We start from the raw sequence: 16678 nt of genomic DNA, 5'->3' as shown, positions 1-16678 counted from the left end.
TTAGTATTCCTCATATATGTTGTCTTAGTGTGCTGAAATAGATCATTCTTTATTATGATGCTGTGGCATATTTTCTGGACTGGCATAATGACCTTCCAGCCTTTGGTTTCATTATTATAAACTCATGGTGTAGGTATTTTCCCTAATTGCGGAGATAGAGCCTGTGAATTTGAAGATTGGCCTGGATTTACTTACTGCCATAAAGGAAGAGCTTGGCCTTAGGCCTTCACGAAAAAGTCTTGATTTTCTCCTTGCTGCTTGTGTTAATGGTAAAGATTTGGATAATTCTCGTTTGATTTGGAGAGAGTATCAGACTGCTGGCTTTACTCACAATGTTTTAAGTTTCTTAAGGTAAGTTATCCCTGGTATTCTTGTTTTCCAGCCTTGCTCTCCAGCACCTTATATCTGTGAATTGGTAGAGTGAATGACGGCCTCATTACCAGATAGATGGTGGAAATGTTAAAACTAGTTGAGTGATAGGTTACAAGGCATCAAATAATTGTTGGCTTAATTAGCATAACAAAAAGGGGAAATGATATGATATACGTGGGAAAGAGCATGTGGTTATGGACAAGTTTAGAAAGTTACAACATGAGCATGTTAAGACAGATTTTAGAGTTGTGCTCTTGCAAATTTGTGTGCAGGGGCTGAATGACCATTATTGCTTAAGGGAATAGTCTTGTTCAGTTGTTGCTGATTTTCTTATGTATCACCATTTCATTTACCATGATATTTTGTGAGAGATTGGGATATAAGATATGCAAATTGATATTTTGGTTTTATTTTTTTTGGAATCCTTGTGCAGAATGTATCAGGCCTGTTTGGCTTGTGGAGACCACAAGTCTGCTGCAAACATACTACATAAAATACCAAAAGATGATCCCCATGTTTGCTGTGTCATCAAGGCATGTCAAACAACTTATGCGAAGTCCTCTGTAAAGGGCAAGAAGAAGAAGGAGGGGGATGCTTCAAATGATCTGAAGATTTGAGAAGGAAGGAGTGAGTTGAACACTCTCCAACATTTGTTCCTGCAATAAGAAATCCATGTCATTAAGGGTCCTCTATTGGATCCTTTTTCTTATTCAGCATACTGTAAGAGAATTAAGAGATCCTCTTTTTGTATGTATGAATGGGCTGTTCTTTCTTAATTAAATAACATTTGTGTACTTTCATCAACTGTGATTGCAAAATCTGGCATGGACTTATCACTGCCTTTTCTTTGACCCTGGCTCTGTTTTTTTATCCAGGAGATGGTACCACGTTATTTGGGGGGTTTTAGATGTTAGTTTTACGGTTTTACCAACCTCTTCAAACCCTTTCCAACCCTTTACCTCTTGGGTCAGGCCTCAACGGCGGGGTATTTTATGAATATGGGAAAGAGTTCATAAAATTTAGTGTGAATAGTTCTTAACTCTAGGATTATGGTTTATTTATCTTTCACCATTGGTAAGTGAATGTGGGTAACTTTCCCTTCCACATATTTGAGTAAAAAATATCATTAAAACAGTATCATGCATTTTCAAATTGTCTTGTTTTTATTTTTATTTTTTTGGTGGCTTTGATGGTCAATACACTGTCAAAAATTGGACTGAACCAATGCTTTGAGGCCAATCCCTTGTGAAAATGGAATCCGCATCTCTCCCAGTACATGATATCTAACTGGCCTTCTAGTTTTCCATATTCAAACGTTATTTGAAAAAAGAAAGAAAGAAAGAAAGGGAAAGAATCTAGCATTTCTGGGACTTAAATTACAGTAACAATCAAAATTCAGAAAGAATTAGCAACAAGTATAGCTTGTCTGCACCTTGCCTTGGCTTGCTCAAGCCTCTCACTCAGTGTCTCCTCCTTCACAGCAGCTTTCACCATAGCCAAATCCATCTCCATCAACCTCAACACCCTAAACAGCTCCGTCACCAGTCTCTCGTCCACCTCTCCCTCATCCCTCAGCACTTCTGCCTCCTCTCTAGCCCTGTCAGCCACTATCTCTCCTGTCTTTGCCAACAGCTCAGTTGATCCAAATTCTCTCCCCATCAACTCCTCCAACTTCTCCAAAAAGTCCGCAATCACATACCCTTTTGGCTTCTCCAGCTCTATCACCTTGCTCCTCTTCCACCCCACTTCAAAGTTAGGCGGCTCTGGCTTTTCAAGCTTGGTCCTAGCCTTCCTGTCACGGATTATCTCAGATTTTCTTCGCTTCTCGATGGGGAAGGTTTCTGCGTTGTTGGTAGTATCCGAGTTCGGATAAGGGTTTGGGAAATCTGGAGGGTCGGGGGAGGAGGGTGGAGTAGTGCAGTTAACAATGAAAGATTTAGGGGTGGGAAGGTGATGGATGCGGAGAAGTGAGTTTGATGTTTGGGAAGGTTGGTTATGGTGGAGAAGAAGAGGGTTTACATGGGTTATGAATCGGAGGAAGGTGGATGCCATGGGACTTTGGAGTTTGGTGAGAGGAAGAGGATAAGACACTTATGTCACTCTGTGTTTTATCCTTCTTGGATGGACGGTAGCATAACATTAGGATGCATGATGGATCCTCTCTCAAATTCTCAATGTACATGTTCAATGAAGGGCTTCAGATGTTCTATATTTTAAGTTCAATTATTCAATTATACCATAAAGTAGCTATCTCTTTACAAAATTATTATACTAATAAATTATTTGTTTATTGTACCAAAAAAATAAAATCAGAATTTTATTTTTCTCCATTGAAATTTTGGTTAAATACACCTGACCTCTTAATTTGAAATTTCTTTAAATATTTTTTATATTATTCTTATTTTTAATTTTCATTTATCTCATTGTTTATTAAAAATAAGAAAAATATTTGATAAAAATTTAAATTTTTAGGATTAAATATATTTAATTAAAACTTTAATATAATACTTGTTGAACACAATGCAAATATATAATAATAATAATAATAATAATAATAAAAAGTTTCTCGAATGATTTTAATAGAAATATATATTTTTTATGTTTTTAAATTTTAATTTTAAAATAATAAAATCATCCCAATTCTTCAGCTTTTTTCAAACCTGAAAATTAAGAAATCTGAACCAAAGGTACGGCCAGGTGGCGCACAATACAGACATATATAGCCGCTTTGCAGAGCGGTGGGTGCCATTGTGCGCAGAATGGCGAAGATCACACTTGGGTGCGAACCAGTGGTGGGTTCGTTGACGCCGTCGAAGAAGAGAGATTACAGAGTCACCAATCGTCTTCAGGAGGGCAAACGTCCCATATACGCCGTCGCTTTCAACTTCATCGACTCTCGCTACTTCAATGTCTTCGCTACTGTCGGCGGCAATCGAGTACTTCTCCCGTTTATCTCTCCAACCATACACATTTTTCGTTTCTTGCTTTGTTAGATGCTTGCCTGGAACTTAGGGTTTTCGTTTTGGTGTTGTCTATTTGCTGTCAAGTTTTTATTTTGTTAAGCTATTCGTGGAGATTTTTTTTATAAACCGAGCTTAAGATCGACCTTGGGGCAGTTTGGTTATTGGCGGATGTAGAAGCATAAACCCTACAGGTTGTGAAAAGAGAGTGATTTGAGAGAGGTGGATTGGATGCCACTTGGGTAACTGAGAAATGGGCAAGCTTTTGGAGAATTGAGAGAAGTTGACTTGAAATTGCTGAGTTGAGCTCAACAGTTGGACCTTTTTAAATTGATTTTTTTAGTTGGTGCAGCTTCAAACATGCGTGCTTGAGGAAGAATTTACGACTGTTTGATTTCTTGATGGGATTTTATTTTGGCAATATACTGATTATTGAGTGCTTATACAACTTTGTATCATTACTTAGCTGCTTCTTGATTTCAAGTGCTGATAGATGCTCTAATGTTAGATACAACTAGGGTTTCATTTTTAGATGTGTTTTGGAGGTTCTAGTATTATTGCTGATATGGGGTCACTGTTGATCCTTTCTTTCGGAAGTATTGGTATGCATGCTAGTTGGCCCTACCCATAAAGGATGCACGTTTGTTTTTTTGCTTATAGAATTCCTTATAATCAATGTTTTTAAAGGTTAAAGTGGTATTGGGGCGTTTTCCCCAATGTTTCAAAAGGTTAAGGGCAGTCTTGAGGCATTTTGCCTAAATGAGATGAAGCGTAGGCCTCCACTTTAATAACAATAAAATGAATTTTTTTTAAAACATTAGAGAAATACTAATAAAATCACTTGAAAATTAAATAATAAGAAAACGATACAGTGCCTTTGACTTTAATAACAATAAAATGAAAAAAAAAATTAAAAATCAGAGAAATACTAATAAAATCACTAGAGAATTAAATAATAAGAAAACCATACGGTATATAACAATCAAATTAATCGTATGTCATTTTTAATACTTCTAATTTATACTTATAAAAAAAAGACAAAAAAAACTTCTAATTTAGTTTTTTTTATCTCATCTATAATCTAACTCTCTCTCATATATTTATCAAATAATCTTTAAAACTACCACTACTATCATTAGTAGGATCCTCTAATGAATCATGATTATATCCAAGTGCTCTATTATTCTCTCTATCAATGTTAATGTCAATCCATTTTTCTTCGTTATATACAATGATTATCCTATCCAAGCGCTATATTATTCACTCTATTTTCCTATCCAAGTGCTTGATTATCCTCTCTATTTTTTCTTCTCAATCTCTCTTTTTCCGTCTCATTTAAAAGGTTAATTGGAAGTCAACTAAGCTCTCATTTCATAAATGGTTTAACCAAGTTAGTACCCAATACAAACTCATAAAATCTATATCAAAGACCTACAAAAGTATGGATGATAGAGCCCATTAAAACTTATTGAATGTTGAGGCTTAAACCTCTTATAAAATTTATATTAAAAGCCTACAAAGGCCAAAAACCCTTTGGATATTTGAGGCTCAGGATTCAACAGTTTTGAGGCTATAATCTCAAAACTGTAAGCCTCAATTACCATAACTTTAGCTATAATCTCAAGGCTAATTCGCAGAGTGTCACTTTGAGGTGAGCCTTAAGGTGTAAGTCTCAATAGCCATTTACTTATAATATAATTGTCACAATGAAATGGATATTCTAGCTGATTTTTTACTTTTGTTTTTGGCTGGATTTGGAACATTTGTTGGAACACGTCCTTATTCCTAATAAGGAAACCATGTACAACTGTATTTGGTTAGCAGTATATTTAGGAGATTTGATTAGCTTGTATATTCCTATTTAATAGGAATCTTGATTTAGGGTAGTTACTTATTTTTTAGCTTCCTTATTTTGTAATTAGCCATGTATGTTATTTAGCCTTGTACTCTTGTTATTTCAGCATCAATAATATTTTAGAAAATCATTCCATTTAACATGGTATTAGAGCTTTAGGCTCTTTGGGATTCTTTTGATCGCTGGTATTGATTGCTCTGCAATTTCAAGCTTTTCTTGTCATCATTTTTCTGCTTGAACATCTTTTTGTTATTCAATCGGCCTGTGTTGCCCTAGAAATCGGTGTGTTATTTGATCCCACTTCTTTTCCCTCAATTTCATTCCTTTCATAGAAGATATGTCAGAAACTGCCGAAGTCACCAGTGCCTTTGAAACGAATGTAACAGAACAAACATCCAACCATTCTACAGGAGATCTACGAAACATCCAGGCTGCCTATCGATTGAATGGTAAGAATTATCTAAAGTGGTCTCAACTTGTCCATACATTCTTGAAAGGAAGAGGCAATTTGAGTCATCTAAATGGTATTGGACCAAGTCAAAAAGATCCTAAATTCGAGGCATGGGATGAAGAAGATTCAAAGGTAATGTCCTAGTTGTGGAACAACCTGGTGCCAAAGATCAACGACACCTGTATGTTTCTTGACACCACCAAGGATGTTTGACTCAAATTATTTGAAGGGACTGTTGCAGGAGATGGACCTCTATCAAGACATACAAATGAGGTGCAGTGATGATTCATCTCTCCTGAAGAGATTTGTCAAGAAGGATAGAATCCATGATCTTCTTATTAGGTTGAATATGGAATTTGATCCTATTTGAGTGCAAATATTGGGAAAAGGAAACCTTCCTTCATTAAATGAGACTATTGCTCTACTAAGGGCAGAAGAAGGCAGACGTGATGTAATGATTGAGACTCTAGGGACTTTGAGCTCGGCTTTGGTGACAAAGAATTCAAACCTGAAGATGCAAATCTGATCAACAGCCTGGCGGAGAAAATGGCCAATTAAAGCTGTCCAGAGCCATTAATAAGGATTCCTTATGGTGCACATATTGCAAAAAGCCTCAACATACTAAAAAAAGTGTTGGAAACTTCATGGAAGGGCACAACAGCAGCAAAATAGTAGAAACTGATCCATGAGGGGTGGATCATCAAAGGGACAGGCTCATGTGTCTCAAACACAACCCGATGGTGAAGGTAATCCTCAAGAACAAGCTGAGTTGAATAGGGAGGAAGTAGGAAAGCTAAGGAACTTCTTGGGGACATTGGAGAAGCCTAGAGCTACAAGTACTTGTTCTCTGGCACTCTCAAGCATAGTTTTAAAAGGAGTAAGGCGCACTTAAAGCGTAGAAGTCTCCTATAGCTTAGGCGCAAGGTGTAACACAAGGCATGAGGTTGAGTGAAGTGAAACCTGACCTGGGATGCGTATCAATTTTATAAAATATGATTTTAAATTTAATCCAATCAATAAAAGATTTAAGATTCGAAGCATTTAAAAGAAACATTCAATATCAATTTTATAAATTATGATTCAAAATTTAATCAAATCAATGAAAAATTTAATATTCCAAACATTTAAAAGAAACATTCAACAAAAAAAATAATGAAATTATATAAATTTTAAATTAGAAATTTCAAGAATAAAGGTGTTTAAAAAAAGGAAAAGTAAAGTAAATAAGGTGCGCCTTTTTAACAAGATGCATGTCTTGGCAAGCAAGGCACTATAGCTAGGGAGTGGTTGCGCCTTAAGCACCTTTTAAAACTATGCTCTTAGGTAAGACTCTTATCTTATGCTCTAAATGTTTGATAAAATCCACCCCGGTTTCTGGGTCACTAATTCAGGGGCTTTCGACCACAGGACCTATAACTCTCAACAATTTATCTCCTTCACCCTAAGTCCTAATAACTGAAAAATCATCATAGCCAATGAAAGTTCAACAACCGTAGCTAGCCAAGGTGATATTCATGTTAATCAATATCTCACCCTCAAAAAGGCCCTCCACGTGTCTAAGTTATATACAAATCTTGTATGAATACAGAAACTTGCTAAGTATTTGAATTGCTTTGTGGTATTTTATCCTTCATGTTGTGCATTTTAGGACTAAGATTTGAGGAAGAGGATTGGATGTGCTAGGGAGAAAGATGGACTTTACTATCTTGAAGAGTCGAGTGGACAGTCTAGAAACGAGAATAGTGTATCTTTGTCATTATTTTCTGAGTCTTCCATGTCAAATAAAGACAAAATCTGAATTTATCACCATTGTCTCGGTCATTCTTTGTTTAGTGTTCTTAAAGTAAATTTTCCTCTATTGTTCAAAGAAATGAGTGTCAAACATTTGCATTGTGTTGTTTGTGAATTGGCAAAACACAAACATGCTTATTTTCAAATAAGCAATAAAAGAACCAATGTTCCTTTTTCTGTAATTCATAGTGACATTTGGGGTCCTTCAACAATCTCAAATATTTTTGGGGCTCATTGGTTTGTTTCCTTTATTGATGATTGTACTTGAGTGACATGACTTTATCGTTTAAAAAAACAAATCAAGTTGAGTTTATTGATGTTTGTACTTTGTAGCTTCTTGTTTTCGTTTTCTTGTTGTTTAGTTTTACTTTGGTGGGAGGATTCCTCATCCTTCTCTTGTACTTCTTATTTTTATCAATGTATCTCTTTGTCGTTTCCTATCAAAAAATAAAATAAATAAAAAAAGGTTAAAAATTAGCTTGAGGTTGAAATCAAAAGGTTTGGTCTGATAATGCAAGGGATTGCTTTAATCAACTTCTGTCTCCATCCTTCCCAAAGGAAGACATAATTCATGAATCATCTTGTGTCAACACACCCCAACAAAATGGGGTTGCAGAGAGGAAAAAATGATCATCCTTTAGCAGCCACAAGAGCCTTTCTTATTCAAAATAATGTTCCCAAAAATCATTTGGGAGAGCCTTTCTTTTTAACTACTGCACATATTATAAACATATTGTCTTCCCGAGTGCTTGACTTTAAAAGTCCCATGCAAGTCTTGTCTACATTCTTTTTAGATTTCAACACTTCAAACAATTTTGTCCCCAGAATCTTTGATTGTGTTGCCTTTGTCTACATTCATTCTCAAAACAGGGGTAAATTAGACCCTAGAGCTCTTTGGCGTGTCTTTGTGAGGTATTTTTCTATTCAAAAAGGGCAAAAGTGTTGTGGGTAGACCCAAGTGTTAACTTTGGATCACATCCAAAGGAGAGGGTGGGTTGTGGCAAATAAAGGCTTCCTTTATTGCAAAGAAAAGGAATCAGTTGATCACATTCTCATCCATTGCGACAAGACTAGAGCTGTTTGAAACCTCATTTTTTCGCTCTTTGGCTTGTCTTGGGTCTTTCCCTCCTCAGTGAGAGAGACGCTTACAAGTTGGCATAGGTTTGGTGTGGGTAGAAAAAAGAGAAAGGTGTGGAGATCTGCTCCCTTGTATCTTTTTGGACAATCTAGAAGGAAAAGAATAGTAAGGCATTTGAAAATATTGTGCATTATGTTCATAGAATTAAACTGGATTTTTTTGTGTAATCTTTGGGCTTGGTCCAATTTGTTATAGATCTTGACTCTTCTTCAATTGTAGATTTTGTGGATTGGATAGGGCCTTGTTGAGGGGTGCCTTTTTGGTGTTTTTTCTTTGTTTTTTGTGGTGTTGTTGGCGCTCGTTGTATACTCCCTATATACCTTGAAGCGCTTTTCTGGCACTTTGTTTTTAATACTCTTTATTTACTTATGAAAAAGGGTACAAGTGTTATCATCCTTCCACAAGAAATTCTATATCTCTGCATATGTCACTTCTGTGGAGAAAGATAACTATTTCATTGATCCTTATCTTTAAGTGGAGAAATCATTTGTGGAGGATAAGGATAGAGACTCATTCTTACTTGATCTCCCTATGTCTTCTAGACATTATTCTTCGCCTATTTGTGAGTCAAGTATTGTGACAAATTTGCCCTCAAGTCAAGTATTGGTCACCCCTTTTGAGTCCATTTTGGTCACCAAGCCTGTTTTTGAACCTTCGGCCCCTATTCTAAATGAGTCTGAACTGTGTGCATCTCTTGTTGTAAGAGTAATGGCAAAGGAAAAACAACTTCAAAGTTCTACTCATCCATGGCAAGTTTGATTAAGAAGGAAAGCTTCCATCATTCAACCTATTCGCGTTCAAGAGTCTGAACTGGTTTCTGGTAATGAAGTATCCACTTCTCCCTTTGCTGTTTCTAACCCTAAATTACTATAGAAAGCCGTACCTAACACAAATTACCATGATTTACCCATAGCTCTCCACAACTAGGACATGCACCCAACACCTCATATACTTTTTTATGTCCTACAATAAATCGTCTACTGCCCATAAAGCCTTCCTCACTCACCTAAACACCATGTCTATACCTAAAACATTATATGAGACACTTGGTCATGAGAAATGGAGGAAAGCTATGAGAGTTGAAGTGGATGCTTTTGAGAAGAATGCAACATGGGATTTGGTGGTCTTACCATGAGGGAAAACTCTAGTGGGTTGTAGCTGAGTCTTTACAATCTAATATAGGGCTACAATTTGGCGGGTTGGGCCAAGTTGAGAGCCAATCCAAGACTAACCCAAACTTGAAATGCATCAACCTAAGGTATGACCCAACCCAAGCTCATTCTGAATTAAAATTATTAAATTCGAGTTGAAAATAAAGCAAGCTCAATTCCATTACATTGTTCCATTCCCATTACAACCCATTTTGAAATTGAACCCTTGAATTTCCAAATCCTCAATTCAAAACACCAAAAACAAAAGAAAAAGAGAGAATGACAATGAATGAATGAACCAATGGTGGGGAAGAGGTGTTTGAACATATGAATCTTGGTCCTCAAGACCCAAAGATCTATTCACCAAAAATATGCAAAGTTTGAGATTAAAATGAAAAGCATACGTATCCACAACCATAGTCAAAGAGTTGAATGACGATGACATTGAATGATGTCGACAACTATGAATGTTGGGGGCAACATTGAACTAACAATCGGGAACTAGGGTCTACAACTCGTGTAATGGGTATTTTCAATTTTGGGAGTAAATGATGAAGAATGGAATGGCCCGAATGGGAAGAAGCAAATAGGTAAAGTTGTAAAGGGTTTTTTTATTTTTTTTAATTTTTAAAGTTATATATATATATAGTTAGGTTCGGGTTAATTTGGGTTGCCCTTGCCCAATCCCGAAATTTAAATTGGGTTGATAAAAATGAACCCAAGCCCAAATTGACTTACATAAGAGAGTGCCCAAGCTCGCATAAAAATCGGGTTAGATTTGGATTATGTCGGGTTAACCTGCCTAGGTTGAAGCCCTAGTCAAATACAAGGTGGATGAATTGCTTGAAAGGTACAAGGCTATATTAGTAGCAAAGGGTTATACTCAGACTTATGGAATTGACTACCTTGAGACATTTGCTTCTATTGCGAAAATGAATATAGTTCGGGTGTTATTGTCAGTGGCGGCTAATCTTGGTTGGAGTTTACAACAATTTGATGTTAAAAATGCCTTCTTGCATGGTGATCTTGAAGAGAAGATATATATGGAAATTCTTTATGGTTTCGACTTGTAGCTAGGAAATATCTATATGGTTTGATACAGTCACCATAGGCTTGGTTTGGGAGGTTTACCAAGGTTATGCTCTTTATGGGGTACAAGCAAAGCCAAGGTGGCCATACCTTATTTGTTAAACACTTGGGTTCAGGGAAAGTGACAACATTGCTTGTGTATGTGGACAACATAATTGTGACTGGAAACAATACAAAAAGGAGAGAAGCCTTGAAGAAGTGCCTTGTGAAAGAATTTGAAATTAAAGATCTTGGCAAATTGAAGTATTTCCTTGGCATTGAAGTTGCTCATTCTCGGCATAGAATTTTTATCTCTCAACAAAAATGTGTTGGACTTGTTAAAGGAGCTAAGCAAATTGGGATGCAAGCCGGTTGAGACACCGATAAAGTAGGATCATAGACGTGGAGGGGCATTGGAAGATATGGTGGTAGATAGAGGTACTTATCAAAGGCTTGTAGGAAGGCTCATTTACTTGTCCCACACTAGACTTGACATAGCCTATGCGGTTAGTGTGGTGAGTTAGTTTATGCATGATCCTAAGGAAATTCATCTCTAGATTGTGTATTGGATTCTACAGTACTTGAAAGGAACTTTAGGAAAGGGAATTTTATTTAAGAAGGGAAAGAAGTTGACCCTTGAAGCTTATATCAATGCAGTCTATGCTGGGTTTGTGGTGGACAGGAGATTAACATCAGGCTATTGCACGTACTTGGGTGGTAATCTAGTGACATGGAGAAGTAAAAAACAAAATGTTATGGCTAGATCAAGTGCGGAAGCCGAGTTTAGGTCCATGACGCTTAGAATTTGTGAATTATTGTGGTTGAAGATAATCCTAGATGACTTGAAGATCATGTGGGAGACACCTATGAGGCTTTATTGCAACAACATGTCCGCTATCAATATAGCACATAACCCTGTACAATATGATCGGACCAAACACATTGAGGTTGATGGACACTTCATAAAAGAAAAGTTAGATAGTGGACTGATTTGCTCTCCATTTGTCTCTATTGGTGGACAACTAGCTGATGTTCTAACAAAAGGACTGTCTATTGCAACATTTATGATAGTTGGCAAGCTGGGAATGGAAAACATCCATTCACCAGCTTGAGGGGGAGTTTTGGAAAACGTTCTTATTCCTAATAAGGAAACTTTGTACAATTGTATTTGGTTAGAAGTATATTTAGGAGATTTGGTTAGCTTGTATATTCCTGATTTATAGGAATCTGATTTAGGGAAGTTACCTATTTTTTAGCTTCCTTATTTTGTAATTAGCTGTGTATATTATTTAGCTCTGTACTCCTGTTATTTCAACATTAATAATATTTCAGAAAATTCTCCCAATTGACAACATTGATGTTGAAAATGGTTATAGACTTATTGGTGCTTGAAGATTAGCATTTTCATGCTAGAAGACGAACACTTTTTTTTTCACAATTTATTCTATGCATTTCCAAAATGAATTCACATAGCTTTCTAAGTGCTTTAAACAATTGTCTCTCACATATGTCATGTTATTCTAATAAATATTTCAATTCACCATAGTCAAAAGCACCGTTAATCTACCTCATTTTCCATGATTTCATTTTCTAGCAAAATAAACACACCTACAATTTCCACATTTTCCCCTCCCTTTTCCTCTTGTATCCAGTGTAATGGAAATATTAAATCTTTCCTCAGGTAACTGTTTACCAATGTCTTGAAGGGGGCGTCATTGCTGTCTTGCAGTCTTACATTGATGAAGATGTAAGGAAAAAGAACCTTCATCAAATGACTTCTCATTGTTATGCTTGTATACTGTCTAATGCAAAAGTATAAGTGTTCTTGAAGAAATTTTGGGATTTCCATGTGCTTTGTAGATCAGAAGGATGAGTCTTTTTACACTTTGAGTTGGGCATGCAGTATTGATGGCATCCCATTCTTGGTGGCTGGAGGAATCAATGGTATAATTCGTATCATTGATACTGGCAATGAGAAGATACACAAGGTACTATTTTTGGGACTAGCATTCTTATTTTATATAGCAGTTGCAGTACCTGGTCCAGTCTACTAGCAAGAGGTATAAACCCAATGCTGCTGCTTCACTGGTGGTATTCAAGTGGCATTTACCCCACTTTTAGGGGTGTGTACACTTTTATGTGGAAGACTCATATAATGCATTGTATATAGCATGCTTTTTAAAATAAAAGGTGTTTTTTCCAATTGTTTTCTCTTCTACCCCCTAACATCCTTATGTACATGCAGAGTTTTGTTGGCCATGGGGACTCGATTAATGAAATCAGGACTCAGGCACTGAAACCATCACTTGTGGTGTCTGCAAGCAAAGTAGGTGTCAAATATTTTTTTAAAGTTTTTAATTTATAATGGTGGTTAAATCTACGGAAAAAAATCAACCAGGATGAGTCAGTGCGGTTATGGAATGTTCACACGGGAATATGCATTTTGATATTTGCTGGAGCTGGGGGTCATCGCAATGAAGTCTTGAGTGTGGTAGGTGTTGACTACAAAAGCCTTTGACTAGCCTTTGTTGCTTTTAGTTGTTTTTCACCATCTGGTTTTGTTACTGTTTCCTTTGTGCCTTATATTAAGGAATTTAATCTCTAACCGTTAGTTTATGATGACTATTGTAGGACTTTCACCCTTCAGACATATATCGCATTGCGAGTTGTGGTATGGACAACACCGTTAAGATTTGGTCAATGAAAGGTAGCACATGTTATTTTTCTAGTGTTATTATTGTATTTTTAAGAGTTATGTGGATTGTTCCAATGAATCTGACCCATTGTTTAGATTGGTTTTGCTATAAGTAGTATGAAAGTTTGAAGAATAAAGAAAAATACGAGATAGAAAGTGACTGGAGAGAGAAGAAAATGAAGAATTGAAATTCATCTATGCTAAAATCTACGTAGTTAATATTCTGATAAAAAAAATATACGTAGTGAGACTTTATCGATCAGAATTATTATTTTTTTCTTATTTATTTTTGGGTGGGGGTTTCGTTTTTCCTTTCCCCCTAGGTTATGTGGTCACAGCAATCACATTCTACCTGATGTAATTGTTATCTAAATTTGATGTGATTGTTATCTAAATTCACACTATAAAATAGATGCACTAGTATATATGGTAGTTAATATATGAATTAATTTATCTTGAAATAAAGCTAATATGTATAGTTTTATGTGGTACTATATTGAGGTAGATGTCTTGTTGGTATATTGGAGAAAAGGTACTCATCTGTTCTTTTGATCAGAGTTTGTATAACTGGGAAGGATTGTACTATAAAATCTATTTCAATGAATATTTTGTTTTTGATAAAAATAAAGCTAAAATGTATACAAAGAGCAGAGTCAGTATGAATCTTAAAATACAAATTTTTGTATGAAAAATATATTCAATAAATCAAGTGTAATACCAATTATATTACCTCTTGCTGACATTTCTGGGCTTTTGCTTTTTCTGTAAATGGCCTCTTCTCTTTTACTATTTAAAAGTTTTTCCTCTTATCAATTTTTGATTTGTTTGATTTTTGAGCCTTTTTTTTAGAGGGGGGCTAGTTGCTTAAATCGTTGGACATGAATTGTGGCTAGCTACTTGGTTGATTATTTAGTAAATATCAGTTTGTTCATCACAATCCCTTTGTCATGTTTATGAGGCTGTTGCAGAATTCTGGACATATGTGGAGAAATCTTTCACATGGACGGATCTTCCATCTAAATTTCCGACAAAATATGTACAGTTTCCTGTGAGTAGCTGTCATTTTTATTTTACATGTCATGTGAGTGTGTGTTCCTATTTGTCTCTGAGGTTACTTTTATTATTGCAGATATTCATAGCATCCGTTCATTCAAACTATGTTGACTGTAATAGGTGGCTGGGTGATTTTATCCTGTCCAAGGTAATGTGTTGCTTAATTCTCTATTTGTGGGTCTAAAACTGAAAGTGGAGTTACATAGTGGAAGAAGTATTATATGTTGACTAAACATACCCTAGATAGCTTTTTCGTCATAAGCTAGATACTGATATAATTCTTACGTCAGTGCATACCTTTTGTGCTTTTTTCAGAGTGTTGATAATGAAATTGTGTTATGGGAACCCAAAACCAAGGAGCAGTCTCCTGGCGAGGTTAGTTTTTCTCTCTCTTTCCTTGCAACTTTATGATCTATCTCAGTTTATTTTGCATCTTTATTTTCTGTTAATTTATTCTCCTGTGTAAGGTCCCAGTTATGGAACTCTACTACTAAATTCTATAATGTTTTCTGTTTAGGGTTCCGTTGACATTCTTCAGAAATATCCTGTGCCAGAGTGTGATATTTGGTTTATCAAATTCTCCTGTGATTTCCATTATAATGCAGCGGCTATAGGTAAGGCAGATTATGCTAGCTAAAATGGGAACTTAGTTTTCTCCATTTTTTGGTTCCAATACAATTTTCTCTTAATTTTTTATTTTCTAGTTTTTCCGGATGTTAAGTTTTTCTTTTATATTTGTTTTTATTTTTTGTGTATATGTCTCTTTTAACATTCATCCTGTAGTGGGTTTTCAATAACACTGTTTCTTGCAAGTTCCAGCTAATTACTGCATCCATTAAAGTTATGTTTTCAAGGGTTTTGACACAATTAGTTGTGGATTCTTGTGTTTAACAGGGAATAGAGAAGGGAAGATCTATGTCTGGGAACTGCAGTCCAGCCCCCCTGTTCTCATTGCAAGGTTTATTTTGTTTGCTGTTCTTCATTGATATGACTTGGCCCGGATTTCCCACCAATTTCACAGTTTTTTATTGTCTGTTTATTTTTATTTTTATTTTTTTTCTGTGTCAGGTTGTCTCATATTCAATCAAAATCTCCAATCAGGCAGACTGCCATGTCCTTTGACGGAAGGTGACTCTCATATTGCACCTTAGGGCATATCTTGAATGCAAAATGCTAACCATCAATGCTAAAGTAAAAAATATTAAATATTTGCCCAGCACCCAAACATCCCAATGCACAATATGAAACATAATACTAGTTTTATTTCAGCATATGAAATGGCATTGCCAAGATACTGCCAAATTTAGCACATGGAATAGCCTATCCTCTTTAGCATCCCAACTTAAGATGCTCTTAGTATCCTGATGTTGTATACAAATGCTAACCTATAAATCTGCCATCTCTCGCCGCCTTTGTCTGTCTATGTTCCAGCACCATTCTAAGCTGCTGCGAGGATGGGACAATCTGGCGATGGGATGCTGTTGCAACACCCTGAGCTATTCGTAAGGGTCTCGTCACAGGGCTTCACCAGATTCACTGCCCAAGCATGCTGTTTCATTCTGAAATATATGCTGGTTAAGTTTGTAGTCTCTAAGACTCTTGAATACTATTTTTTTTTTTTCTTTTGATTATAAACATCAAATGAGCTCTTATTTAATTCCAAAGCTCTGTTAGATTATGTGTGACTTGTAGTCAGCATCTTGACTTGCTCATTACTTGAGTCAAGCCTGCTAAAACTCTTTAAATTCCATGTTTGAAGGCTTGAATATTCTAGTTTGTCACATAATGCCAATAAATCTAAGGACCAAATCTCAAACTAATTTAGGATTATGGTTGGTATGATAGGATAGGATATGCGTATTATATAATATCATTTTCACCAGCATTCATCATTTCTGGTGGTTACAATGAAACCGGGGATAGATGGGTTTTTCGTTCCTTGTGAAAGAGGCAGCGCGTAAGGCATGCATGCATTTTGTCAGATACATCGGTGATGTGCTTCTTTCTCCTTGCCTGTGATGTTTATGTTCTTACAGGCAGCATTTGATTCGACTGAGCAACAATTGACATTGGTGGACTTGAGCCTGGGATTGCTGAAAATCTCTCTATTTGTGCAATTTCTATGGGTTTTAGGCGTGGTCTTT

The 16678-nt window shown here is 36.0% G+C and overlaps 3 protein-coding genes across 3 annotated transcripts in view; 2 read left to right on the top strand and 1 right to left on the bottom strand.

Annotated features, from left to right (window-relative positions):
* The window catches only part of LOC117908487 (pentatricopeptide repeat-containing protein At4g04790, mitochondrial-like), a 49110-nt gene extending 47934 nt beyond the window's left edge, over nt 1–1176 (top strand). Inside the window, exons 15-16 of the mRNA XM_034822093.1 lie at nt 134–351; nt 806–1176. Of these exons, the coding sequence (XP_034677984.1) occupies nt 134–351; nt 806–989 (402 nt within the window). The 3' untranslated portion in view covers nt 990–1176. The remainder of the gene's footprint in view (nt 1–133; nt 352–805) is intronic.
* Nucleotides 1177–1574: 398 nt separating this feature from the next.
* On the bottom strand, nt 1575–2501 carry LOC117908488. The gene has a single exon (XM_034822095.1). It carries the CDS (start codon nt 2422–2424, stop codon nt 1768–1770), a length of 657 nt encoding a protein of 218 aa, XP_034677986.1. The 5' UTR covers nt 2425–2501; the 3' UTR covers nt 1575–1767.
* A 558-nt stretch (nt 2502–3059) lies between these two features.
* On the top strand, nt 3060–16343 carry LOC117909504 (polycomb group protein FIE1). The gene is made up of 13 exons (XM_034823545.1): nt 3060–3308; nt 12468–12533; nt 12652–12774; nt 13032–13112; nt 13185–13277; nt 13418–13493; nt 14450–14529; nt 14611–14682; nt 14850–14909; nt 15052–15148; nt 15429–15492; nt 15603–15662; nt 15966–16343. The coding sequence occupies exons 1-13, from the start codon at nt 3132–3134 to the stop codon at nt 16027–16029; spliced, it is 1113 nt and encodes a 370-aa protein (XP_034679436.1). The 5' UTR covers nt 3060–3131; the 3' UTR covers nt 16030–16343.
* The last annotated feature ends 335 nt before the right edge of the window (nt 16344–16678 follow it).

This window comes from Vitis riparia, chromosome 19, assembly GCF_004353265.1.
Source record: "Vitis riparia cultivar Riparia Gloire de Montpellier isolate 1030 chromosome 19, EGFV_Vit.rip_1.0, whole genome shotgun sequence".
In the NCBI taxonomy this organism is placed as follows: domain Eukaryota; kingdom Viridiplantae; phylum Streptophyta; class Magnoliopsida; order Vitales; family Vitaceae; genus Vitis; species Vitis riparia.
Note: the sequence above shows the minus strand (reverse complement) of the source record. Positions and strands in the feature narration are given on the sequence as shown.

Coding starts and splice junctions, on each gene's coding strand:
- LOC117908488 (XM_034822095.1), bottom strand. CDS start 2,424: ATGGCATCCACCTTCCTCCGATTCATAACCCATGTAAACCCTCTTCTT.
- LOC117909504 (XM_034823545.1), top strand. CDS start 3,132: ATGGCGAAGATCACACTTGGGTGCGAACCAGTGGTGGGTTCGTTGACG. Junction 12,775..13,031: donor GCAATGAGAAGATACACAAG/GTACTATTTTTG, acceptor ATGTACATGCAG/AGTTTTGTTGGCCATGGGGA. Junction 13,278..13,417: donor GCAATGAAGTCTTGAGTGTG/GTAGGTGTTGAC, acceptor TGACTATTGTAG/GACTTTCACCCTTCAGACAT.